The sequence below is a fragment of the Rattus norvegicus genome, chromosome 11 (genome assembly GCF_036323735.1).
Source record: "Rattus norvegicus strain BN/NHsdMcwi chromosome 11, GRCr8, whole genome shotgun sequence".
NCBI lineage: Eukaryota > Metazoa > Chordata > Mammalia > Rodentia > Muridae > Rattus > Rattus norvegicus.
The window spans coordinates 97,976,817-98,004,143 of NC_086029.1; the positions used below are offsets into that span (position 1 = coordinate 97,976,817).

The 27,327-nt window shown below is 41.0% G+C and overlaps 1 protein-coding gene across 5 annotated transcripts in view; it reads left to right on the top strand.

The window, feature by feature from the left end:
• Fgd4 (FYVE, RhoGEF and PH domain containing 4) overlaps window positions 1-27,327 on the top strand; it is a 151,009-nt gene that overhangs the window by 72,635 nt on the left and 51,047 nt on the right. For 4 of the 5 annotated variants that reach the window (NM_001415054.1, XM_039087982.2, NM_001415055.1 and 1 more), the window contains exons 2-4: window positions 396-515; window positions 9,747-9,930; window positions 19,513-20,020. In NM_001415054.1, coding sequence (NP_001401983.1) covers window positions 396-515; window positions 9,747-9,930; window positions 19,513-20,020 — 812 coding nt within the window. Of the gene's footprint in view, window positions 1-395; window positions 516-9,746; window positions 9,931-19,512; window positions 20,021-27,327 lie in introns of those variants that run through there. The other variant, XM_063270283.1, reaches the window with a different exon arrangement.

The window sequence follows — 27,327 nt, forward strand, 5'->3', positions numbered from 1 at the left end:
TTAAGTGTTTCTCAGCCAGTTGTGTTTCATGTTTTGAGACCCACAGCCAGGCATTACCTAGGGAGAGAAAAACCTTGGGATCCCTAGATGGGATGTCTTTATCAGACCTCTTCCCCAGGCTCTGAATAATTCAGTCACTGACTGGACACTACAGTATCAACTAGCAGCTACATGTTGTCCTTTCTGCAGACAGAGAGAGGTCTTTGTGTGAATATGAAGCTTTCTGAGCACACAGAATGAGGTCTTCCCCGGGAAAATCTGTCAAGGATAACACGTACACACCAAGCGTTTCTAAGGTCTTAGAATGCTGTTTTTATGTGGTCAGAAGAAGGTTAACTGATTAAACAAGAGTGCTGTATCTCTGTTTTTACCTTTCCTTTCCTTTTAAATTGTAGGCAGCAATACCTGTGCAAAGGTCACTCCACCTCATACAACAAGCAGCACAACCACAGAGGTTCGGGGAATAAATGGGAGGACACCAGCAAAACGCTCCGCTGCACATCCAAAGCCACAAGGTGTGTATCCTGGGACTCTGCAATTGGTCAGGTCTAAGGAGCCGCAGAGAGAGAGAATGCAGATAACCTGCTTGGGTAGAAACAAGTATTTGCTGTGCTCTTGAAACAAGGTGTGCATCCTTTCTAATGATGCTTTGCATGTTGCTGGGTTGCCTTAAAATCTCTTTGCTAAGGCTTTCTAAAAGAAACCTTTAAGATGAGTTTAAAATAAAATCCAGTAGATTAAAGAATTCTGGCCACTGCATTCATGAAGTATGAAGTATGACTATCAAGCCAAGTCCAATAACTACTGACTTACACAGTGAACCCAACTGTGAGCCTATCACCTTTAGTTCTGATCATATTTCCCCCTATAAAACTGAAGTGATATAAAGACAGAAAGTTTCTAACCATGATTTAAGCTGTTTTACATGCAAAACACAAGACAACACTGCTCATTGCTCCTGAGTCGAAAGATGAAAAATGAGAAATTCATATAATTCTGATCTACATAATTTACCAGATTAAAAGAGGTTTGGTATTTTAAAAGCCTTAACGGCTTTGCCCTGTTTGCATGGCTTTACTACGCTGTCTTCCAGTTAAAACATATATTTTTCAAAGCCTACTTTAAAAAGGGTTCAACCTTCCTTCTAGCCCACCACCCACCAGAGGCAGTGGAAAAGAAAGATTATAAGGGTGCAGGGGAAGTGGACCTGTTTAGAAATAGTTCTTTGGGGTGGGATTTCAATCCTTGTTGTTCTCAGTCCAGTCCACTAGCAAACACCAAACACAGGTCAGCACCTGCAGTCCGGCTCACTCAGCAGACACCACACATGAATCAGCAAGGGCAGTTCAATCCAGAAGAAACCACAGGGCGGGTCAGTTGGCCGGAGTCCACGGAAGCGGGCAAGAAGCCACAGGAATCTCACTAGAAGTTCTTCAGAGAGTTTCTCTCTATGACGTCCCCACAAGTGAATACAATGCAATGTAAGGCGAACCTTGGATGCATGCGTCTCAGCAGGAAAGACTAGCCAGACAGAGCAAAATGAGCCAGTGCTTAAGCTTCCTCTGCCTTGTGAGAGTGTATTTAAATTCTCTGTAAACATCATGTGTTCTTTCACATGTTTGCTATAGCGAAACATCCTTTGGCCTGTGTCTGCTTCATCAAAACATTTTTTCACCTGTCTGTCCAGGCAAAACATTATTATGACCTAACTGAGTCTCCAGAAATTTCCACTTTACATACTAAACTTAGGGCAAAACCAAATCCAGAATTGAATTTTCTCACTTTAAAAGTCAAATTAATGTCATGTTTTTGTCTCTAGAAGTAATGTCTCATCCAAAGTACATAGGCATAAATGAAGTAGTAGAAGAAGTTGTAATGGTAGGGTTGTCCGTTTTCATGGTCTGTAATAAAAATCATGCTGGTGACTTTTTATGTAAACTTGATACAAGGTAGAGTCATCTGAGAAGAAAGAATCATAACAGGAAACACCTCCAAGTGTTAGCCTGTAGTTAGGTCAGCAGAGCATTTCTTCATTGACGATGACAAGGAGGGCCAGCCCATTGTGGATAATGCCTGGCTGGTGGTCCTAGCTGCCTACAGAAAGCAAGCTGAACAAGCATGAGGAGCAGATATGTGGCCAGCACCCTGCATACCTGCAGCAGCTCCTGCCTCCAGGGTCCTGCGGAGGTCCTTCCTTGGCTCTTCCATGGACTTGTAAGCTGTAAGATAAACTCTCTCTTCTACAGCTTGTTTTTTGTCATGGTGTTTTATCATAGTAATAGAAACTCCACCTGAGACACCAATAGTTTGTCAAAAAACAGCCATAGGCTCCTGCCTACAATTTATGACAGGCTTTCTTTGGTCTTATAAAATCTTGGTTCCTTAGATCTAAATTCTAAGATTCTTTTTCATTGCATTATATGTTCTTTTGGGTTTTTTGGAGAAAGGGATTAACTATGTAGACCAGGCTAGACTCAGACTTACAGAGATCTGCTGCCTTGCCTCTCTGCCTCTCTGCCCCGCCCCCTCTGCCTCTCTGCCCCTCTCTCTGCCCCCTCCCTCTCTCTCTCTGCCTCTCTCTCTGCCTCTCTGCCTCTCTGCCCCTCTGCCCCTCTGCCTCTCTGTTCCTCTGCCCCTCTGCCTCTCTGTCCCTCTGCCTCTCTGTCCCTCTCCCTCTCTGTCTCTCTGTCCCTCTGCCCCTCTGCCCCTCTGCCTCTCTGTCCCTCTGCCTCTCTGCCCCTCTGTCTCTCTGCTCCCTGTCCCTCCCCCTCTCCTTCTCCCTCTCTCTGGAATTAAAGGTATGTGCCACCACAGACAGCATATTATTCATTCTTAATCTTCAGAACATTGATAAGTAAGAAAGGACAATTATTTAGTGCTAGTTTCTAGCTCGTCCTACTCGTTTAGGGGAGTGAATACCTCTTCTCTGTGCTATCTGTTTTGGGCCTAAGACTCCAACTGACATGGCACAGGGAAAAAAGCACACATTTTAATTTTTTTATGTGTGACCCAGACTCACAGAAATAAGGGCCCTGAATGTTGATGTCCCTAGCAGGAAGACCTGGAATCACTAAATACAGACCAGAAGCTGGGACTAGGAGGTTTTTCACAAGCTGAAGACTTATTACAAGAAAGCTTACTAAGAAGTACAGCATCTTGAGGGAAAGGCCATGGTCAACAAAAAGCTAAGTCAGACAGTGCTGGCAAGAGAATGTAGGATGCCTAAGACACAGCTGCCTTAGGGTTAGCACTGACAACTACAGCCCTTGGGAGGACGCTGGTTTCCCAGTGGCCAAACCCTTGCCATCTCCAAAGCCCTGGCCCCAGCCACAGCCCCAGCCCCAGCCCCGGTCCAGACTTTGCCAAGTTTGACACTGGGAAAGGACACAGAACTAACCTTTTGTCCTTTTGTCCTTTCATCAAAACCTCTGAGACAGATTTGGACTAGTCTGGCTTCAAACAATATGAATATTAGAATCACCACAACAAAGGGAGACTTCAAAAAGCTGTCTGATCTGAATTTTTATATACTAAATTAGATAGAGAAATAATTTGTATAAACATAGGACACTAGAGGGCTTTTCCATAGGATACTGGGGGAAACTAGAAAGATGAAGGTTTTTTTTTTTTACTTTTATTGAATATTTTCTTTATTTACATTTCAATTATTATCTCCTTTCCTTGTTTCCCCTCTGGCAACCCTATCCCATCTCTTCTCCCCGTGCTCTACCACCTCCACCCACTCCCTCCCTCCTCCCCACCTTGTCAGTCCTCTACACTGGGGCATCGAGCCTTCACAGGACCAGGGCCTCTCTTCCCATTGATGCCAGACAAGGCCATCCTCTGCTACATATGTGGCTGGAGCCATCAGTGGCTCCATGTGTACTCTTTGGTTGGTAGTTTAGGCCCTGGGAGCTCTACAGTCCATCTTAGAAGGGTAAACAAAATACTCACAGGAGAAAACACGAGACAAAATGTGGAGCAGAGACTGAAGGAAAGGCCATCCAGAGACTGCCCCACCTGGGGATCATCCCATATGCAGTCATCAAACCCATACACTATTGCAAATGCCTAGAAGTGCATGCTGACAGGAGCCTGACAGAGCTGTCTCCTGAGAGGCTCTGCCAGAGCCTGGCAAATACAGAGGCAGACGCTCACAGCCAACCATTGGACTGAGAAAGGGATCCCCGGTGAAGGAGTTAGAGAAAGGACTGGACTGGAGAGGTTTGCAACCCCATATGAAGATTAGTTTAATAAGGTTTGTTAACATATGTTTTTTCTCAGCCTTATCCTCCTATTAATGAAGCTTCTTCTCTCCTGTAATGAGGACAGCTGCCACAGGGGAAAGGGACAAGGTCAAGATATTTCTCTAATGTCTCTGCTCAAAAGAATCCTTAAAAGTGGACATTCTTTTTTTTTCTTTCTTTTTTTTTTTTTTTCGGACCTGGGGAACAAACCCAGGGCCTTGCGCTTGCTAGGCAAGCACTCTACCTCTGAGCTAAATCCCCAACCCCAAAAGTGGACATTCTTTGCAAGAATATTCTACTTCATATACTGCCAGGACACATTGAGTAAGATCACTGCTATTATAATAATTTTAAAATATTGATAGTAAATATTTTCCCATATTTATTAAAAAAATTTTATACAATATATTTTATCACATTTCCTCCTCCAACTCCACCTGTATCTTTGTCATCTCCCTGCCCATCCAACTTCATGTTCTTTCTCTCATAAACAAAACAAAACAAAACAAAAGGCAAAATAAAAAACAAAAAGCAAAAAAAAACCTACTAAGATTTAAAAAAATATCAAAACAAAACAAAAAAGAGCATATACACACACATACACACACACGCATACATGCACACATACACACACGCGCACGCGCGCGCACACACACACACATGCACACATGCACATACACACATACACACACATGCACACATGCACATACACACATACACACACATGCACACACACACACACACACATATGCACACACGCACGCACGCATGCATGCACACATACCTATTTCCAGCAGGTATCAATTACAAATACATTCTTGATTAAGAGGGGGAGTGACTTTGTCCACTTTCTCATCTCCATACTGAGATTTTGTCTAGGTTGAATGTGTGCAGATCCTTGCATGCTGTCACCACAATCTCTTCTGCGCATCAGCTCTGTTGTTCTGAAAGATGCTATTTCCTTGGAGTCATCTTCTGTCTCTGTCTCATAAACTTCGTATCTTTTCCTACGGGTAGATCCTTGAACCTTGAAGGAAGGGGTTTGATAAAGATGTCCCACTTAAAGCTGAGTGTCCCAAAGGCTCTCACTCTCCACATAGTGTCCAGTTGTAGGTGTCTGTGCTAATTATTTTAAGAAAAAACTTCCATAATGATGGCCGAGAGGGGCACTGATCTATGGATCTATAGCAATGTCATTAGGAGTCATTTTATTGCTCTGTTCCTTTAGAAGATGAGTGGTATTTGGTTTTCCCATAGGCCTATGAACTATCGAGTTTTGGGTTCTTGGACACATTAGCAGTTTCAGGTGTGGATTCCATCTGATACAACAGGCCTTAAATCAAATCAAAAGTTGGTTGAGGAAAAGCATGATCAAAACATATTTCACACACACACATACACACACACACACATACACACACATACACACACACACACACACACACACACACACACACACACACACGGAAAAAAAAAACCCTCTTTTCATTTTGAAAAAAAATGGCTGGTTACTCCCATAACATATGCTATTGCTTCAGTGTATCTTACAGATACATCACTATTGTAGTTCACAAGCATTGCAGCTGCATCCAACTAACAATACTTTTCTTCTCCAGTAGAATGCAAAGTACCTTTGAGTACCATAAACACTAGTCAGTAGTGGTAAAGCTTCTACTTGGACAATACCTCAAATCTGCATGTTTGATGACATAAGTAGGTTGTGTCTTCAACACTATGGCATTGCCATCAGTCTATGAGGAATAACCAACAGCCAATAATCTTGAAAATAGCCTATGATGTTTAGGGGATGGAATCCATGGGACCCCTTTGATAAGTGACACAGCAAGATATAACCCACATCTGACATTGGAGATTTGATTTGATAGCATGGATGTCTACTTGGGACACTGTCTCCCCCATTATAGGGTGACTCCCTATAAAATGTATATATATTTGATTGTGTAAGTGTACCACATCTTCGTTATCCAATCATCACTTGATGAACATCTAGGCTGTTTGCAGTTAATGTGGATGAGCGAACATCTTTGCAGTGGACTATAGAGTCCGTTGAGTGTGTGTCCATGAGTGGTGTAACTGGATATTAAGGTAGATTGAGTTTCAGCTTTTTCAAGAACCTGCACACTGACTTCCATAAAGACCAGAGCAGTTGGCACCACCACCAGCTCCCTTAGCCTGTGTCTTTACCGTAAAGTGCTGTCATTTGTTTATTGATCTTGGCCATTCTCATTGGGGTAACATGAAATCTAATAGTAGTTTTAATTTCCATTTCCCTAGTAGCCAAGGATGTTGAACTTTTTTTTAATTAAGTGTTTCTTAGCCATTTCTGTTTCATCTTTTGAGAACATCCACCCTGATCCTTCTAGCTTTTAGAATTTCTATTGAAACTTGATGGCCCTGCTATATTAATGGTACTATTATATTAATGGCAAGGTCTTTTCCCCTTGCAGCTTTTAATATACTTTTTTCTGTACATTTAGTGCTTTGAATATTGTGTCTTTGAAATTTCTTTTATGATTCTATTGGTGTTCTGCATGCCTCTTGTACTTTTATAGGCATCTCTTTCTCTAGGTTGGGCAAATGTTCTTCAATAATTATCCTATTAGTCATAGGTTTGTTCTACTCATAGTGTTTAGACTTTCTGGATGTTTTGTGCTTCATTTCTTTTTGTAGAATTAATTTTTTCTTGACCTGACAGTCTATTTCCCTGTGTTATCTTCAAAACCTGAGATTCTCTTCTCTCTCTTCTATGTCTCAGTCTGTTGGTGGTGCTTACCTGTGACTTGAGATTCTCTCTTCCTTGTCTGTCAGTCAGTCAGTGAAATGAATGGCTTTTCATTACTGACTGACTTGAGTTTTTCATTATTTGATTATTTCCTTTATCTGTTTTTGTTTTCACTGTCTTTATAAAGGTCTTTGTTCATCTTTGAACATATTTTTTAAATATTTATTTTATGTATATGAGTATACTGTTGCTGTCCTCAAACACACCAGAAGAGGGCATCAGATCCCATTACAGATGGTTGTGAGCCACCATGTGGTTGTTGGGAATTGAACTCAGGACCTCTGGAAGAGCAGTCAGTGCTCCTAACCACTGAGCCATCTCTCCAGCCCTGAACACAATCTTTACTGTTTTCAAGACTTTGTCTTATGTCTTAGCCAAATTGCCTTTTCAGGACCTATTGCAATAGAATTGCTGGCTTATGCAGGAAGAGTATTGTTTTTGTTGTTCATATTTGTGGTTTTCTTGGTGTAGCTGGAGTTAAGATCTTTGAATTTTAAGATTATTTTGGTGTAGATGTCTGTAGATAGATGGTGTCACCTTTGTTGGTATTCCATTCTTTGACTGCTATTCTGGGTTCTATCCAAACGTGACAGCTGTGAGGTCCCTGGTAAAGAGTGAGAGTCACAACTGAATGATGAGACAGACCGTTGAAAGGAAGACCTAGAGGTTCCCTTATTTCTGTGTCTATCCCAAGAGCCTAAGTCCCAAGATGATGAAGGTGGACAGGGAGCAGGAGCTCACACGGTCAGGTAGCAACAGATTCAAGAGTAATTCTAGAGCATCTGTAATAAAGGGTTGGGGGGTGAAGAAAAGTCACCTGTCTGGGTCTCAGCTGTGGGGTCCAAGTAGAGAGTTGTCCTGTGGTTGGTGGAGAATCATAAAGAAGGGAGGTGACTAGAAGGGATGGCTGAAAGGGGCAGGGCAGAAGAACCAGAGGTGTCTTGGACTCTGGGCATACCGAGACCTATTTTCCCATTTTGCATTCAAGGCAGACGTTAGCAATTGATTCTACTTATACTCTAACCTTGTGTTTCCTCAATTTTTTTAATATAGTAACAATTAATTAGAGTTATTGTTCTTAGCAAAAGTCAATGTGACTGATAATAAAATTTGCTTGTGGAATATTTGGTAGCCACATAACACACCCATGTACTAGGAGCCTTTTGTCTGTATTGTTCTTTTGGATCAAGAGTTTGAATGGAAACAAGTGATGAATATGAAAGATATTAAAGAGTCATAGAGTAGTGACTGGACAATAAAAAGAGTCTTCAATATATAGTTAACAGGAATAAATGCTTTTATATGAAAGAGTATTGTTAAAAGGAAGGCATTTCTCCTAGTGCAGCGGTTCTCAATCTATGGGTCTCAATCCCTGGAGATGTCAAACAACCCTGGCACAGGAGTCACATATCAAATATCCTGCATATCAGATATTTACATTATAATTCATAACTAGCAAAATTACAGTTGTAAAGTAGCAAAAGAAGTTTACTGTTGATGGTCATCAGAATATGAAGAACTATATTAACAGTTGCAGCATTAGGAAGATTGAGAACCACAGATCTAATGGGTTGTATTTCTGTGAGTGCAGTGCTTATGTTCACATGCATACAGCATTATTTCACACAGAGCTCATGTTCATCATACATTTGAAAAGTTATGTCAGATTGAATGATGTGAACAATAATAGAAACAAGAGTATATGTGGGTAAGCTAGTTTATGAAAACCTAGCAGAGTAAGTTTTGGTAATAATGCAGTAGAGTTGCTGCTGAGATGCTAAGGAGAGATGCAGAAAACATTTAGAAATGCTGACACCCTATACCTCTCCTTCTTATAAGAGGTCAGCAGTGATGAAGGGTGGGAGTAGAGGTGCATGGGAATGCATCCTCAGGTACATCCTCAGAAAGCATTGATGCGTGATAAAGTTCTCAATGGGGAAGAGTTAAAAAGAAGATAGTACTCCTCTGTAAATGTTCACAGAACACCAAGGCTGCAGGGAAGGAATATAACGAATCCTGGTAGCTAAAACATAAGACCTAAAGCTCACCGAGTTTCCTGAAGTAGTAAATGTGACCACAAAGAGAAATTTCATTCTGTAGTTTGAGATTATTTCTTTGGTTCTGATGCTATTACTTTCTTTGAACACAGAGCTTTGGACTAAAGTATAAGATCTTAGTTTATGTTTGGTTTTGGTTTAGACAGCATTTTAGTACATAGCCCTGGCTGGCCAGAAAGTGAAACTCTATATGTAGACCAAGTTGGACTGGAGCTCACAGAGATACCCCTACCCTTGTCACCTGAATGCTGGCATTGAAGTTGGCAGAAGCACCATGCCCAGCTAAAATTCTGGTTGTAAGTTAGCTCAATGAGTATAGAGTATACAGATATATTTTTCTTTGAACTCTGCATGTCCTTGATTTCTACTTAACTTCAGGAGTGAAAGAATAATTTTCTTATCCTTTAAGTACAGCACACATAGCACACACACACACACACATTGAAATTATATAATTTCAATGAGATCTGGAAAAATAGCAAGAGCTAAATAAAGTTCTCCTTGGTTAGGACAGTTCCAGTTTGACAGGCTCCCTTGCAATAGCTAACTAATGATAACGATTTTTGCACCTAGGGTACCAGAATCTTCACTGTTAAAGAGAAAAACAGTGAAATATTGAATTCTTTTCTTTTTCTACAGTGCCTCCAAAACCATTACATCTGCAGAATTCATCTTCATCCTTTAGACCCCAAGTCCCCAGGCATAAAGCTTTACCTAGCGCAAAGCCAAGGATGGAGGAGTCTAATCCAGCCCCTACTTCATGTGCCTCAAAAGGGAAACATAGTAAGGTGTCGGATCTCATCAGTCACTTTGAAGGAGGCAGGTAAGAGTTAATGTGTATGGGAGAAGGCGGGAGAAGGAGGGTCTTTGAAAGTCATAGTTTCCTACAGTTACATTTTAAAGCTAAATTACTTGGTCTTGCCCTAGTATGCGTTAACATTTGCTGTGTGTGGATAGTCTGAGTCTCCTCTTCCGTATATGCATGGGTGTGTCAGTCTGGGTTACTGCTGTCGTCATGCCGCTGCTGTTCAGGATATTAGGCTTGGCAAGAAGGCCACATGCCTGCTCTATCTCCATTTTCCTCACTCTCTGAGGACCTGACTGCTGTGGATTCTTGCCTCCTGTGCCTCTCTAGCATCTCTGACCCTTTTCATGCAATGAGAGGCCACTGTAACAGTTCAGTCTGTTTCTCTCTTCCTGATATTACCTCATGGTAAGTTACAAAGAGATACTGTTACTACAAAACTCATACGTTGCTTTTTTCCCTTATATTATCTAAATTGTTTTATCTTAGAAAAAAGATTGTCATTAGAAATCTATATAAAATGTATATAATTTTACTTAACTACACACAAAGCCAAACATTTTCATCCATTCCAATGTAATATTAACAGACAATTTCCCATTACATGAATGTTTTTAAGAATTATTCCTTTTACTATTTTATATCTATGGGTGTTTTTTGTGTGTCACTACAAACTTTTAAATTTTATTCTTATATACGTAATGACACCTTAACTCTGGAATATTTCGGGGATATCCTGGGAAGCATGAGCAAGCACAAAACTACAATGTCCTCATTCAAAATTCAAAATGTAAGGATAAACCAGCCGGTGTGGGAGGGACGACACAAACATATAGTCACAATACTGAAATACTGAAACAGGGGTTCAAGAGTTTGAGGTGAGCCTGAGCCCGATTGTAAGACTCCTTAAAAACAAAACAAGAAACTAAAATGTAATATACTGACAAAATATTATACTTACTATAATACAGTTGCAAATTTTGGAGAAACTTGTTTAAAAGCAGTATTTCGTTCCTGAGCACTTATGTGATCTTCTGTAAATCCTCAAAGGCCTCTGGCGGGAATTTGTAATGCCTTTTGGGGCTGAAATTATAGCAATATTTAAAGCAATGCTAAATTTCATTCAGGTTTTTTTCTTCTCAGAGTTGATTGATTCAAAAGCAGAAAAGAGACCCTTCCAGTTTACAGATTCTAAAGCTACTGCCCTGAGAGCATAGGAGGGGGGAGCCTGAGCCTGCTCTCACTGTTGCCATGTCAGGGCCTTCCTGGGAAGGTCTCAAAGGAGTCCATAGTCCAAAGGCCGAGGTCTCCAACCCTGATTAGTTTTGTGGCCCAAGTGCAAATTGTTTGAGTTTAACTTTCCAGGTGAAATGTATACAGTTTTATACTTAATGTGAGGAAGGATGTGCTATAATTCCTGGTTCTTGTTTTGACAAGGGTTTCCAAGGATTCTGCTTGTAGTGGAATCCATTGTAAGAGCAACAATATTGGTTTGCTGTCATCCAGGCAGTACCAGGGTTGTGGTGTTCGAATCCACTCAGAAAGATCAAAGACTTAGACTCATTCAAACTTAGATTAAATTAAGTTCTTTTTACCGCTTGCAGAACAATGGCAACCTTAGATTCAAACAGCATGTCCTATGGAAAAGGGGTGTGTGTGGTTAAGGTGGGGTTTTTAATGAACACCAGAAAGGTGTGTATTCCAACTATCCCTGGAATCCACAGTTGGGCGGGAAAATTGCTCTACTTCCCTCATCGTTTCTTATCTTCCCTCGGGATAATAATAAAAGGACCACTCCATCCTTTCCCACAGTGATAAGCAGGTTTTGTAGAAGCAAGGGCAGCTGTTAAAACCTCACAGCTCATTGTCCTGTTCTTATCTCACCTGCTAGCCACTATGATCTCCCAGCTGTTCCAGAGCAATAGGTCAGTGACCCTTACGGGGTACCTGGCTACATATTTTATTTTTTAGTCATCACGGGGACCTGTGTAAATTATTAGCCATGTCTGAACACTCTAATGCCTGGGATAGAACAGCTCATTTCTGAGCCGGCAGACGGAGTGCTATCAGGTTAGGATCAGGTTACTCTGTTGCTACTGTCTCTTTCTGCCTCTTTCCCATCCTTCACTTCACAAAACAGTAACAGGGGAGGGATGGGGCAGCATGGGGCAGGATGAAGGAAGGTGCATATCAGTATTTCATAAACTGTCTTGCCTTAGCCCACTTCTCTCCTTGTCACCCAGAGTTCTGCCTGTGCTGGAGAAGGTAATCACTGTTGGATTTTGTCCCCTCTTTTTTCAGCTTATTTACCTGTTCCTTGTTCTATCTAAATGGGACAAAGATGGTGATGAAATTTAGAAGTGGACTTTGTGGCTTGAAGGCTGTAATGACATCTAGTGCCCTCTTCTGGTGTGTCTGAAGACAGCTACATTGTACTAATATAAATAAAAATTAATAATTTTCTTAAAAAACACAATAACAGTGTAAAAAGACTTAGTAATTTCTAGGCACTTAGTGCAGACTTAATAAATGTTGTCTGATGTTTGATTGCCACAGGATCGTCACAATAATCAGCGGTCCATTGTACATCTGTTGAGCTCTTCACAAATATCCAGTTAAGTTTTAGGAGTAAAAGATACTATCTGCATGCTCATGAATTCTAGTCTGTTTTAATTTCCTCTTATTTACATCATAAAAATTCTCAGACTATAGCTTTGAGTTTTATATTCTCTCCCTCAACCTGAAATAATTGGTTAAACTAATATACAAATATTTCCATAGGAACATAATTATGTACTGGGAGTGAGGTTCTATTGTCCTGTTAGTACTATCAAGACTACATAGAATATCAACAGTAAACACCCAGAAGTGTGGACAATCCTGAGACCACAGGCTCAAGAGGAAAATGCATAGTGCCTCTGGACACAGGAATATGGGAGCAGTCAGCTGCAGGAGCCCTCGGTCCAGGTCTGCGCCTAGAACTGAACTGAACAAGTCAAACAGCTCCCTGCACCCAAATCTCGTGGAGGTGGGGGGGAGCTAGACCCTCAGAGGTACAGAAACTCAGCAGAAATCAGAAGAGATGACCCTCTGCACACATTCCCGACTCAAGAGGCAAATACCTAGTGCCATCTGTGGCCCCTGCACACACGGACTTAGGAGCAGTCAGGGACAGGACCGTTCCAGTTGCTGCTCTCCCCGAGAGCTGAAAGTCGGCTACCAGGAGCTACTATACACCTGAGAGCAGAACCCTCTGTTCCCAGAACCAGCTGAAAGAAAACAGGAAAACAGTTCTACAGGAGTGCTGATACAAAGGCCTACAGGACGGTCAAGCCACCATCAGAAACAGCAAGGCAAGATAACACCAGACACAATCTGATGGCAAGAAGCAAGCTCAGGAACCTAAGCAACAGAAACCAAGACTACTTGGCATCATCAGAGCCCAGTTCTCCCACCAAAGCAAACATTGGGTATCCAAGCACACCAGAAAAGTGAGATTTAAATTTAAACTCATATTTTATCATGATGATGGAGGACTTTAAGAAGGTAATAAATAACTCCTTGTAGGAAATACAGAACAACACAAGTAAACAAGTAGAAGCCCTTAAAGGGGAAACACAAAAATCCCTTAAAAAAATTACAGGAAAACACAACCAACTAGGAGAAGGAATTGAACAAAACCATCCAGAAGTTAAAAAATGGAAATAGAAACAATAAAGAAAGCACAAAGGGAGACAACATTGGAGATAGAAAACCTATGAAAGAGATCAGGAGTCATAGAAGCGAGCATCACCAACAGAATACAAGACAGAGAAGAGGGAATCTCAGGAACAGAAGATACCATAGAAACATCTACACAACCATCAAAGATAATATAAAATGCAAAAACCTCCTAGCCCAAAACATATAGGAAATTCAGGATACAATGAGAAGATGAAACCTAAGGTTCATAGGTATAGAAAAGACTGAAGACTCCCAAATTAAAGGGCCAGTAAATATCTTCAACAAAATTATAGAAAAAAACTTCCCTAACCTAAAAGATGAGATGCCCATAAATATTCAAGAAGCCTACTGAATTCCAAATAGATTGGACCAGAAAAGAAATTCCTCCTGTCACATAGTAGTCAAAACACCAAATGCACAAAACAAAGAAAGAATATTAAAAGCAGTAAGGGAAAAAGGTCAAGTAACATATAAAGGCAGACTTATCAGAATAATACCAGACTTCTCAACAGAAACTATGAAAGCCAGAAGACCCTGGACAGATGTCATACAGACCCTAAGAGAACACAAATGCCAGCCCAGGTTACTATATCCAGCAAAACTCTCAATTAACATAGATGGAGAAACCAAAATATTCCATGATAAACCTAAATTCACACAATATCTTTCTACAAACCCAGCCCTTCAAAGGATAATAGATGGAAAACTCCAACACAAGGAGGGAAACTACACCCTAGAAAAAGCAAAAAGGTAATCTCCTTGTAACAAAACCAAAAGAAGAGAAACACACAAACATAATCCCACCTCTAAATACGAAAATAATAGGAAGAAACAATCACTATTCCTTAATATCTCTCAACATCAATTGACTCAATTCCCCAATGAAAAGACATAGACTAACAGACTGGATACATAAAGAGGACCCAGCATTTTGCTGCATACAGGAAACACACCTCAGAGACAAAGAAAGACACTACCTCAGAGTAAAAGGCTGGAAAACAACTTTCCAAGCAAATGGTCCACAGAAACAAGCTGGAGTAGATAATATGATAGCCATTCTAATATTGAATAAAATTGACTTTCAACTAAAAATCATCAAAAAAGATAAGGAAGGACACAATGAAAGCTGTGCAAGGAGGAAAACTCATATCATAGTTCTGAGTGCCAAAAAAAAAAAAAAAAAAAAAAAAAAAAAAAACCACCAGAAGAGAGCATACATCAGCAGCTTGACAGCATACCTAAAAGTTCTAAAACAAAAAGAAGCAAATACACTGAAGAGAAGTAGAAGGCAGGAAATAATCAAACTCAAATAGAAACAAAAAGGACTGTACAAATAATCAACAAAACCAAGAGCTGGTTCTTTGAGAATATCAACAATAGATAAACCCTTAACTAGTCTAATCAGAAGGCAAAGAGAGTGTTTCCAAATTAACAAAATGAGAAATGAAAAGGAAGACATAACAACAGAATCTGAGGAAATTCAAAAAATCATCAGATCCTAGTACAAAAGTCTATATTTAACAAAACTGGAAAATCTGGAGGAAATGGACAATTTTCTAGACAAATACCAGGAATCAAAGTAATATCAGGAACAGATAAACCCACCTAAACAACCCCATAACTCCTAAAGAAATAGAAGCAGTTATTAAAAGTCTCCCAACCAAAAAGAGCCCAGGACCAGATGGGTTTGTTGCAGAATTCTATCCTTCTATGAAACCACAATTACTCTTATACCTAAACCATACAAAGACCCAACAAAGAAAGAGAACTTCAGATCAATTTCCCTTATGAACATTGACACAAAAATACTCAAAAAAATTCTTGCAAACTGAATCCAAGAACATATCAAAACAGTCATCCATCATGATCAAGTAGGCTTCATCCCAGGGATGCAGGGATGGTTCAATATATGGAAATCCATCAATGTAATCCACTATATAAACAAACTCAAAAATAAAAGCCACATGATCATTTCATTAGGTGCTGAGAAAGCATTTGACAAAATTTAACACCCCTTCATGATAAAAGTCCTGGAAAGAATAGGAATTCAAGGCCCATACCTAAACATAGTAAAAGCCATATACAGCAAACCAGTAACTAACATCAAACTAAATGGAGAGAAACTTGAAGCAATCCCACTAAAATCACAGACTAGACAAGTCTGCCCACTCTCTCCCTACTTATTCAATATAGTACTAGAAGTCCTAGCCAGAGCAATCAAACAACAAAAGGAGGTCAAAAGGATACAAATTGGAAAGGAAGAAGTCAAAATATCACTATTTACAGATGATATGATAGTAGACTTAAGTTACCCCCAAAAGTTCTACCAAAGAACTACTAAGCTTGATAAACAACTTCAGCAGAGTGTCTGGGTATAAAATTAACTCAAACAAATCAGTAGCCTTCCACTACTCAAAGGATAAACAGGCTGAGAAAGAAATTAGGGAAACGACACCCTTCATAATAGCCCCAAATAATATAAAATACTCAGGTATGACTTTAAAAACCAAGCAAGTGAAAGATCTGTATGACAAGAACTTCAAGTCTCTGAAGAAAGAAATTGAAGATCTCAGAAGATGGACCTCCCATGCTCTGGACTGGCAGGATTAATATAGTAAACATAGCCATTTTACCAAAAGCAATCTACAGATTCAATGCAATCCCCATCAAAATTTCAATTCAATTCTTCATAGAGTTAGAAGGAACAATTTGCAAATTCATTTGGAATAACAAAAACTCAGGATAGCTCAAACTATTCTCAACAATAAAAGAACTTCTGGGGTAATCACCATCCCTGACCTCAAGGAGTATTACAGAACAATAGTGATAAAAACTGTATGGCATTGGTACAGAGACAGGCAGATAGATGAGTGGAATAGAATTGAAGACCCAGAAATGACCCACACACCTATGGTCACTTGATCTTTGACAAAGGAGCTAAAACCATCCAATGGAAATTAAGATAGCATTTTCAACAACTGGAGGACAGCATGTAGAAGAATGCAAATCAATCCATTCTTATCAGCCTGTACAAAGCTCAAGTCCAAGTTGTTCAAGGACCTCCACATCAAACCTGATACACTCAAACTAATAGAAGAAAAAGTGGGGAAGAGTCTCGAACACATGGGCACTGGGGAAAATTTCCTGAACAAAACACCAATGGCTTATGCTCTAAGATCAAGAATAGACAAATGGGGGGCTGGGGATTTAGCTCAGTGGTAGAGCGCTTACCTAGGAAGCGCAAGGCCCTGGGTTTGGTCCCCAGCTCCGAAAAAAAAGAACCAAAAAAAAAAAAAAAAAAAGAATAGACAAATGGGATCTCATAAAACTGCAAAGCTTCTGTAAGGCAAAAGACACTGTCATTAGGACAAAATAGCAACCAACAGATTGGAAAAGTATCTTTGTCAATTACCTACATCTGATAGAGGCCTAATATCCAAAATATTCAAAGAACTAAAGAAGTTAGACTCCAGAGAGCCAAATAACCCTATTAAAAATGAGGTACAGAGCTAAAGAAAACATTCTCAGCAGAGAATTATCAAATGGTCAAAAAGCACCTAAAGAAATGTTCAACATCCTTAGTCATCAGGGAAATGCAAATCAAAACAACCCTGAGATTCCACCTCACACCAGTCAGAATTGCTAAGATCAAAAACTCAGGTGACAGCAGATGCTGGTGAGGATGTGGAGAAAGAGGAACACTCCTCCATTGTTGGTGGGATTGCAGACAGGTACAAGCATTCTGGAAATCAGTCTAGAGGTTCCTCAGAAAATTGGACATTGCACTACCTGAGGACCCACCTATACCTCTCCTGGGCATTTACCCAAAAGATGCTCCAACATACAACAAAGACACAGGCTCCACTATGCTCATAGCAGCCTTATTTATAATAGCCAGAAGCTGGAAAGAACCCAGATGCCCTTCAACAGAGGAATGGATACAGAAAATGTGGTACATCTACACAATGGAGTACTACTCAGCTATCAAAAATAATGACTTCATGAAATTCATAGGCAAATGGATGGAGCTAGAAAATATCATACTGAGTAAGGTAACCCAATCACAGAAAAACACACATGGTATCCAATCACTGATAAGTGGATATTAGCCCCAAACTGGAATTATCCAAGATGCAATCCAGGGACTACATGAAACTGAAGAAGAAGGATGACCAAAATTCGGATGCTTCACTCCTTCTTAAAAAGGGGAACAATAATATCCATAGGAGGGGATATAGAGGCCAAGTTTAGAGCAGAGACTGAAGGAATGACCATTCAGAGCCTGCCCCACATGTGGCCCATATACATACAGCCACCAAACTAGGTAAGATGGATGAAGCTAAGAAGTGCAGGCTGACAGGAACCGGATATAGATCTCTCCTGAGACACACAGCCAGAATATGTCAAATACAGAGGTGAATGCCAGCAGCAAACCATTGAACTGAGAGTGGGGTCCCCACTGAAGAAGTTAAAGAAAGGATTGAAGGAGCTGACGGGGCTTGCAACCCCATAAGAACAACAATACCAACCAACTAGAGCTTGCAGGGACTAAACCACTACCCAAAAACTATACATAGACTGACCCATGGCTCCAGCTGCATATGTAGCAAAGGATGGCCTTGCTGGTCACCAATGGAACAAGAAGCCCTTGGCCCTGCCAAGGTTAAACCCCCAGTGTAGGCGATTGTCAGTGTTGGGGGAGGGTAATGGGGCTGAATGGGGGGGGGGGATACCTTTATAGAAGGGGAGGGGTAGGATTTAGGGGGTTTGTGGACAGGAATCCGGGAGAGTGAGTAATATTTGAAATGTAAATAAGAAATACCCAATTAAAAAAAAGATAAATAAAAGATTAGAGGAAGTAGTAGAGTGTGCTGCTTAAATAGACCAACCAAGCAAAGCCTCTCTAAAGGCCCAAATGACAGAGGGGAATGCACTCCACCCATGTACTGGGGAAGATTGTGCTGGCAGAGGAGAGCAGGGCTACTGACCCTGATATGCACAGAAACGGAGAACTACAGGAATGTGTAAGACCACAGTAAGAAAGGCGGTCCCAGGAGGCGGGAGACGGAGCAGCTGGAGAAGGCAGATTCTTGCTGATGTCCTGGAGATATGAGGGAAGTCTTGCATGTATGAGGATCTGATGTGTGAGGACAAGATTGAAGAGATCGAGAGCAGAATTAAAGAAAACCTTTAGCAATGCACTGGCAGCTGCTACAGCATGTACAACATACATAATGTTCCTACTTTCCAAATAAAACCAACTTGGTTTTATAGCCTGTTTATAAGCTAGGAACTCATGCTTGTTTTAAAAATGATTAAGAAATAAAGATCTTGGGGCTGGAGAGATGGCTCAGCGGTTAAGAGCACTGTCTGCTCTTCCAGAGGTCCTGAGTTCAATTCCCAGCAACCACATGGTGGCTCACAACCATGTGTAATGGGATTCAATGCCCTCTTCTGGTGTGTCTGAAGATAGTGACAGTGTACTCACATATAATAAAATATAAATCTTAAAGAAAGAAAGAAAGGAAGGAAGGAAGGAAGAAAGAAAGATAGATCTTGGAAAAAGACAAACTCATTGAACAAAAATATTTCTTTCATCTCAATCTTTACTAAATAAGTTGTATTAGTAAAAAAACATTTCCAATCAGAAAAGGCTCAGGTTTATCCATCTGCTTTTGGTTTGAGCCTAGCCTTTGACAGCTGAACCATCTCTCCAACATTGACCCTTCCTATCTGCTTGTTTAAATGTAGCTTGTGTCCCAAGAATCTGTTTCTAAAACCATCGTGTAGAAATGATGTCTCTTTTAACCTGAAATTGACTTGTCTTCATTCCAAAACTTTTCAGGCCAAAGTTTCTTTTTGTATTTTATCTTACAGTGTCCTGTCAAGTTACACTGATGTGCAAAAAGATTCTACTATGAACCTAAATATTCCTCAAACTCCAAGACAGCATGGGCTAACCTCCACAACTCCACAAAAGCTTCCATCCCACAAGTCTCCACAGAAGCAGGAAAAGGATTCAGATCAGAATCAGGGCCAACACGGTTGTTTGGCCAATGGTGTGGCGGCTGCACAAAGCCAGATGGAGTGTGAAACCGAGAAGGAGGCTGCCCTTAGTCCAGAGACAGACACTCAGACTGCTGCTGCCTCTCCTGATGCACATGTGCTGAATGGAGTAAGAAACGAAACCACCACAGATTCTGCATCCTCTGTAACCAACAGCCATGATGAAAACGCTTGTGACAGCAGCTGCAGGACTCAAGGGACTGACTTAGGGCTTCCCTCAAAAGAAGGAGAGCCAGTGATAGAAGCTGAACTCCAGGAGAGGGAAAATGGACTGAGCACCGAGGGACTGAATCCGCTGGACCAGCACCATGAAGTGAAGGTAAATTGTAAACAGTCTCAAGGCAGGGTAAGCACTGCTTAGCATCTCACAGCACTCATGAGATCAAAACTCAGGTTACCCATGCCAGCAGAGAAACCATTTGCAAGCTCCAGGGCTGGTGGGTTTTACCACCTCTCAAAGGTGCTTCCTCTTTTCTTCTTATGTAACTTCTTTTGATTTTTCTATTGTGATGATAGCATTGTAGGAAAACCACAGCAACTGTGTTGTGCTGGGAGGCAGATGTTGCAATAGATCAGTATTGTTTCCCTGGGGCAAAAAATAAAAAAACAAAAAAAAAAAACAAAAACAAAAACAAGTATGCATAGGAATGAGCAGGAACTATTAACTGTCACACGGGGGGGTGGGGGCGGGGTGGGGTGTATCACCCTAGGCAGGGTGGAACTGTAGGAAACTGGTCCAGCATCCTGAGATGGAAGGGAAGCTAAGGGACCCACTACAGGCTGAGCAGTGCTCTCTTGAATGGTGTCTGAGTAGCTGTGCAGTAGATCACTCAGCTTCTTTGGGAGGCACCATAAAGGTGAGTACAGGAACATTTGCTAGATGTGTTTTGTCACACTGCTTAGAAAATCCTTTTAAAATGACAAAGTAAAATATTATTGAACAAACATAACAACAACAAAAAAAATCTCGAGATGATTCCTGGCCCATCTGTTAACTCAGATATTTTTTTCTCTGTTATAACAATTAAATATTCATTTTTGTGAAACAAGTGGGCACCACAGCAGGTCTTGGATCATTAATTAGGACACTGTTGTAAGAGTGGTTTGGGGCTCTGCATTGTAGATCATTCATGTCACATTCAAGCAGAGAAGATGTTTCTACCATATCCACATCTTGTGCATTGATAGGAATCTGGATTTGAATGTGACAGTGATGGATGGATTAGTTTGACGGAGGAGGTTTTTAGGCAGTCTAGCATTCAGGCTGTGGCATGGTTACTGCTGGCTGCTTCTGGTCCAATTTACAATGACAATCAACTCAGATATTTTTAATGTGACTCTAACCACAGGTCGCTTTGGTCTTGTTTCCATCAGTATCTTACTCTGGGGTTTTAATAGCATGGCTTTCATGGCTCATCTTAGATTTCTTGGTGTCATGTCAGTTTCTTTCTGAACTTCCCTAATCTTTAACATGCTGTGTATATCTCTGGAAACATCCTAAAGATTCCTATTGCTCAGTCTTTGTCATTGATTATACTACATAAATCAGCATATACTACATAAACATCAGCAAATGGAAAAGTCCAGGTTGTAAATCTGCTTATGATAACTTACAGTTCTATCCCAGGCATAGTCAGAATATAGAATATCATAAGTGAAGGACTGATTCTGAATTATTAAAGTGACTGACTGGGGGTTGTATTTAGAACTTTAACTGAAGTGCAATCAACAGAGATTATAATTTTAAGCAAATGGGAAAGAGAAAGTGACGAGGCTTTACCACGTTGTCTGAAGCAGCAAAGAAACAGTGCTGTGAAGGGAATCTCCTCCTGCCCCAACAGCTGAGTAAGGCTTAGTGTCTCCTTCCTTGACCTGTGGTGAAGGGAAGGGACACTTGAACAAGGCTCCATGGTGCACAGTGAGACGATGCCCTCAGGAGCATCTGTGCTGCCACAAGTGCTGCTGTCCCCATTCAGGGATTGGACGGTGGTTCCTGTGGTCACTGGCTGGCCCTCTTTCCACATTTTGTTATTTGTTGTATTTACATGCTCTTAGATGAAGCTTACGTGACTTGAGTAAGATGCAGCACAATTTTCTTTTTCTTTCTTTTTTTTATTGAAAATGGTTATTTTTTATATAATATATTCTGATTATTGTTTCCCTTCCCTATACTTCCCAGATCATCCCTTTTCCCCAATCCAGCCAAATTTACGCCCTTTCTTTCTCTTTCTTATTAGAATAGTACTAGGCATATAAAATAATAAGATAAAATAAAAACAAATACAGCTGTGTAGGACTAAACAAACATTGTATTATTAGGTTAAGGAAGCATAGAATAGGCACCCAAATCCTATGGGAGAGAGAGCTGGACTCTCAGAAGTGCAGACAATCTTGAGAGCTCAGGGGAGAGCTAACATTGCTGGCCCAAGAGGAACCTGCCTAGTGCCTTCTGGATACAGGAATCTAGGAGCAGTCAGGGGAAAGAGCCTTCTGGTTTCTACCTGCACCCAGAGCTGAACTGGTCCCACAGCTCTCTGTACCCACATCTGGTGGAGGAGATAGCTGGACTCTCAGAAGTTCGAACAATTATCCAGGAAAAAAAAATCTGTCATATTTGTACTTTCTAATTGTGACTGAACTTGTAACCCCGACCATGAGAAGAAGAGGAAGAGAAGGAGGAGGAAGAGGAGGAGGAAGAGGAGGAGGAGGAAGAGGAGGAGGAAGAGGAGGAGGAGGAAGAGGAGGAGGAGGAAGAGGAGGAGGACAAAGAGGAGGAGGAGGAAGAGGGGGGAGGGGGTAGAAGGAGAAAGAGGAGGAGGAGGGGTAGAAGGAGGAAGAGGAGGAGGAAGAGGAGGAGGAAGAGGAGGAGGAGGAAGAGGAGGAGGAAGAGGAGGAGGAGGAGGAAGAGGGGGGAGGGGGTAGAAGGAAGAAGAGGAGGGAGAAGAGGAGGAGGAAGAGGAGGAGGAAGAGGAGGAGGGGTAGAAGGAGGAAGAGGAGGAGGAGGGGCAGAAGGAGGAAGAGGAGGAGGAAGAGGAAGAGGAGGAGCAGCAGCAGCAGCATAGGATACCACAGGGCCTCGACCTGATAATCAGTGAGTGGCACATGCTGTGTAGGGATGATCTGTTGATCCAAACCAAAGCCAGCGTTAATGTGTGGTAGTGTGACTTTGCTTTCTGTAGCTTACCACACTGTGTTTCTTTATCTCAAGATGCAATATATTAATGGTATAGGGGTATTATGATTTCTTTTTTTTAATTGGATTTTTTTATTTACATTTCAAATGTTATTCCCTCTCCTGGTTTCCCGTCCATAAGCCCCCTATCCCATCCCCCTTCCCTTCTTCTATAAGGGTGTTCCCCCTTCCCACCTCCCCAACCTGACATTCCCCTACACTGGGGGTTACAGCCATGGCAGGACCAAGGGCTTCTCCTCCCATTGGTGCCCAACAAGACATCCTCTGCTACATATGCTGCTGGAGCCATGGGTCTGAACTCAGCCTAGCCTTGTACTCCTTAGGCTGCCCAAGCTAGCCTCAAACTCCCAACTCTCGTACCCCAGCCTACAGAGTGTTGGCACACAGGCACACAGTACCATATTCAACTGAAGAAATGCTAATATTTTGTATTAGAGCCACACCCCTCAAAGTAAATATCTTTGAACTTCAAAATTAAAAAATGAAGGTAAGTTTAAATCATAAGTATTTTGTAATACCTTTGGTTACTAGGCAATACTTTGAGGAAAGAAACACTGAATAACTTTTTTAATAATAAGTTTACCCTGTGGTCCTGGAACTATAGAGAGATTTTCATTTACATGATATTCATTAGGGACCATGTTAGTTACTTTACTGTGGCACAGTATCAAAACTAAAATAACCCAAGGGAAGGAAGGTTTGTTTGGACCACATTGTGAAAGTCCAGTCCAGTCTGGAAAGCATGCAAACAGGTAGCCGGCCACAGTGCACCTGTAACCAGGAAGTAGATAAATGCTGTCATCTCCCTGCTTACTCCTTTTTCATTCAGTGTGGGAGCTCAACCATTGGAACGGTGCCGTTCATACTCAGGATGGTTCTTCCCACATCACTCAAACCTTTTTGGAAATATTCATAGACACAGCCACAGATATGTTCCCCTGGGGTTCTAAATTCAAACAAGCTGACAATCAAGATTAAATACCATACCCATGTTTATCAACTTGATACCAAAACAAATCACTTTAAAGCATGACATCCCATCCTTAACATCTCTTTATTTCAATGCAAAATCTGCTTATCCAATCTCCAACTGCCCTTATAGTCCTTACCTATTTAATCACATACAAAGGCACACACTCACAAATACCTAAAGAAATCCTTAAAACATGATTCTTTTTACCTTAAAGAGGGAGGTTATAGGGTATTTCTTCATATCACTTACTGCACATTTTAATTATTTGAACTCAACTATAATTAGAAGATGGCAATTGGATTGTTTATTGACTCTGTGTTAGGTAGCCATTACTATTTCCAAAGGTGCACAGGACAGAAGGTTTATTAATATAATAAAGTACTTAGGACAAGGCAGAGCTCCATAGAATTCAGAACTGCCAAATGTTTACAAATTGTGGTTACTTATTTAAATTTCCTAGGTTAAAATAAATCATGGTAGTCTCACTGTGCCAGTGAAATTTAAAGCTACTTCTGGGCTGGAGATGTGTCTCAGTAAGAAGATTACCTGCCCAGTATGTTTGACAATTGCGTCACAAGCAACATAAAAATAAAACAAAATATAGCCACTTCCTTATTTATGGGTAAATTTAATTCAGCCTGGTAACATAAAAAGAAACATCAGCTCACATAACTTAAGTTTCTTTTATGTTCACAAAGCACAGGCCACTTCTGAATCCCCAAATGTGTGGATTTCTTCCAACTAGAGAGCAACAATCAGCTGTATGGAAACTTGCCGGTGCCTTGGATTTAGTTAGTTCAGATACCAGTTCTAGTTCTCAGGTTGAGGGTTTAGTCTCCCAAGACTGAGTTAATTTCTCTTAAATTGCAAGCCATAAACTCAAATCGGGCTTATGACCAACTACTACAAATGAATTTACACGACACCCTCATCACATTTGGTTTGCTTGAGTGGTTCACAGAACAAAGGAAAGCAAAATGTTCTGTGTGTGGGTTATTGTACACATGTTCCAAAAATTAAAGATACAGATTCATAAGGGAGGGTACCAAAGAGGAGGTCAGGCTTCCCTGCCCTCTCTGTGTACTCTTTGTCTTGCAGGAAACTCCACGTGTTCAGCTACCCAGAAAGTCTCCAAGCTCAGTTTTTCTGAACTTTGTCATTCTTTTGTCTGGAGATATCACTGAGTAAGCATAACTGCTAATAGACTGCTCTGAAGCTCAGCTTCACCTATCTCTTCTTGTTGGCATTCTTTGCTGTATAGACAGCCCAGGACACCTTCTGAATGAAGAGGTTCATTATGATATACTTTTGGGCAATGACAAGTAAGAATTTCTTTATGGTCAGCTCCAGGTCAGAGGTGTGGAGGATTGGATCTGCCTTGGGATGTTTTGTTTGTTTGTTTGTTTGTTTGTTTGTTTGTCTGGTCTGCCTTGAAAACACACAGGGAATTTTTTTAACGTGTCATAAGATATGATAAATATCACAGAGCCCCATCCAGGTAGAGACAGCATTTCCTCATAAATCTAATAGGTGTGTCTTAAAAGATAATCTGTTAAATTGGAAACAAATTTTCCATTGTAATGTGTGGATTTTTATATACGTGATAATTATTAAAATGCTTTTTAAAATCTATATCAAAAGGAATTTCTTTGGGAAAAAATATATATCAAAATGCACCATAGCTATAGATATCCTGTTAAAGCAGATTTTATCAGCAGACAATTTGTATCTCTTCAGTTCTATGCTTATATTAAAGTCTTATTTTTTCTGCATGAAAAGATAAGAGGAAACTATTAAACTACATAACAAATTTTTGCATAAAAATCCTTTATGAATGGAATTGATATAGTGATTTTGTAACTATGTGACCCAGCTGCCTTCAGTTCAGTATTGTTGTTATATGTATAAGGCCTGAAAAGCAAAACTAAAAATTATTCCTGTTATAGTTAAAAGGTCAGGGGCTACACATGGTGCCACGGGCCTTTAATCCCACTCAAGGGCAGATAGACCTGAGTGAGTTCATAGCCAACCGTGAACTCAACCTCAAGAAAACAAAGATGACTTCTGGTTTTTGTCTGTGTCTGGAGCTGACCCAGTCCCACACCTTTCTGTACACAAATCCCGTCGGGGAGGGAGCTGGACTCTCAGATGTGCTGACAATCCTGAGAGCTCAGGGAAGAACATTAATTCTGCTTACATTCCTGGCCCAAGAGGATATGCCTAGTACCCTCTCTGCCCTTTGGGCACAGGAACATAGGACTAGTCAGGGGCATGACCCTTCTGGTTCAACTGGGAGTCAGCATGTAGAAGAATGCAGATCGATCCATTCTTATCACCCTGTACAAAGCTTAAGTCCAAGTGGATCAAGGACCTCCTCATAAAACCAGATACACTCAAACTAATAGAAGAAAAAGTGGGGAAGAGCCTTGGACACATGGGCACTGGGAAAAATTTCCTGAACAGAATACCAGTGGTTTATGCTCTAAGATCAAGAATGGACAAATGGGATCTCATAAAATTGCAAAGCTTCTGTAAGGCAAAGGACACTGTCATTAGGGCAAAACAGCAACCTACACATTGGCAATAGATCTTTACCAATCCTACATCTGATAGAGGGCTAATATCCAATATATACAAAGAACTCAAGAAAATGGACTCCAGAGAGTTAAATAACCCTATTAAAAATGGGGTACATATAAGAACAACAATGCCAACCAAGCAGAGCTTCCAGGGACTAAACCACTACCCAAAGACCACTGACCCATGGCTCCAGCTGCATATGTAGCAGAGGTTGACCTTGTTGGGCACCAATGGAAAGAAGAGCCCTGGGTCCTGCCAAAGTTCAACCTCCAGTGCAAGGGAATGTTGGGAGTGGGGGAGGTAAGCGGGGTGGATGGGAAGGGGAACAGCCTTATAGAAGTAGGGGAGGGGGAGGGGTTAGGAGCCTTATGAACAGGAAATCAGGAAAGGGAATAACATTTGAAATGTAAATAAATATCCAATAAAAAAAAACTGGGGTATAGAGCTAAACAAAGAATTCTCAGCTGAGGAATAGAAAATGAATGAGAAGCACCTAAAGAAATGTTCAGGGGTTGGGGATTTAGCTCAGTGGTAGAGCGCTTGCCTAGGAAGCGCAAGGCCCTGGGTTCGGTCCCTAGCTCCGGAAAAAAAAAAAGAAATGTTCAACATCCTTGGTCATCAGGAAAATGCAAATCAAAACAACCCTGAGATTCTACCTCACCCCAGTCAGAATGGCCAAGGTCAAAAACTCAGGTGACAGCAGATGCTGGTGAGGATGTGGAGAAAGAGGAACACTCCTCCATTGTTGGTGGGATTGCAAACTGGTACAGCCACTCTGGAAATCAGTCTGGTGATTCCTCAGAAAATTGGACAGAGTACGACCTGAGAACCCAGCTATACCTTTCCTGGGCATATACCCAAAAGACGCTTCAACATATAG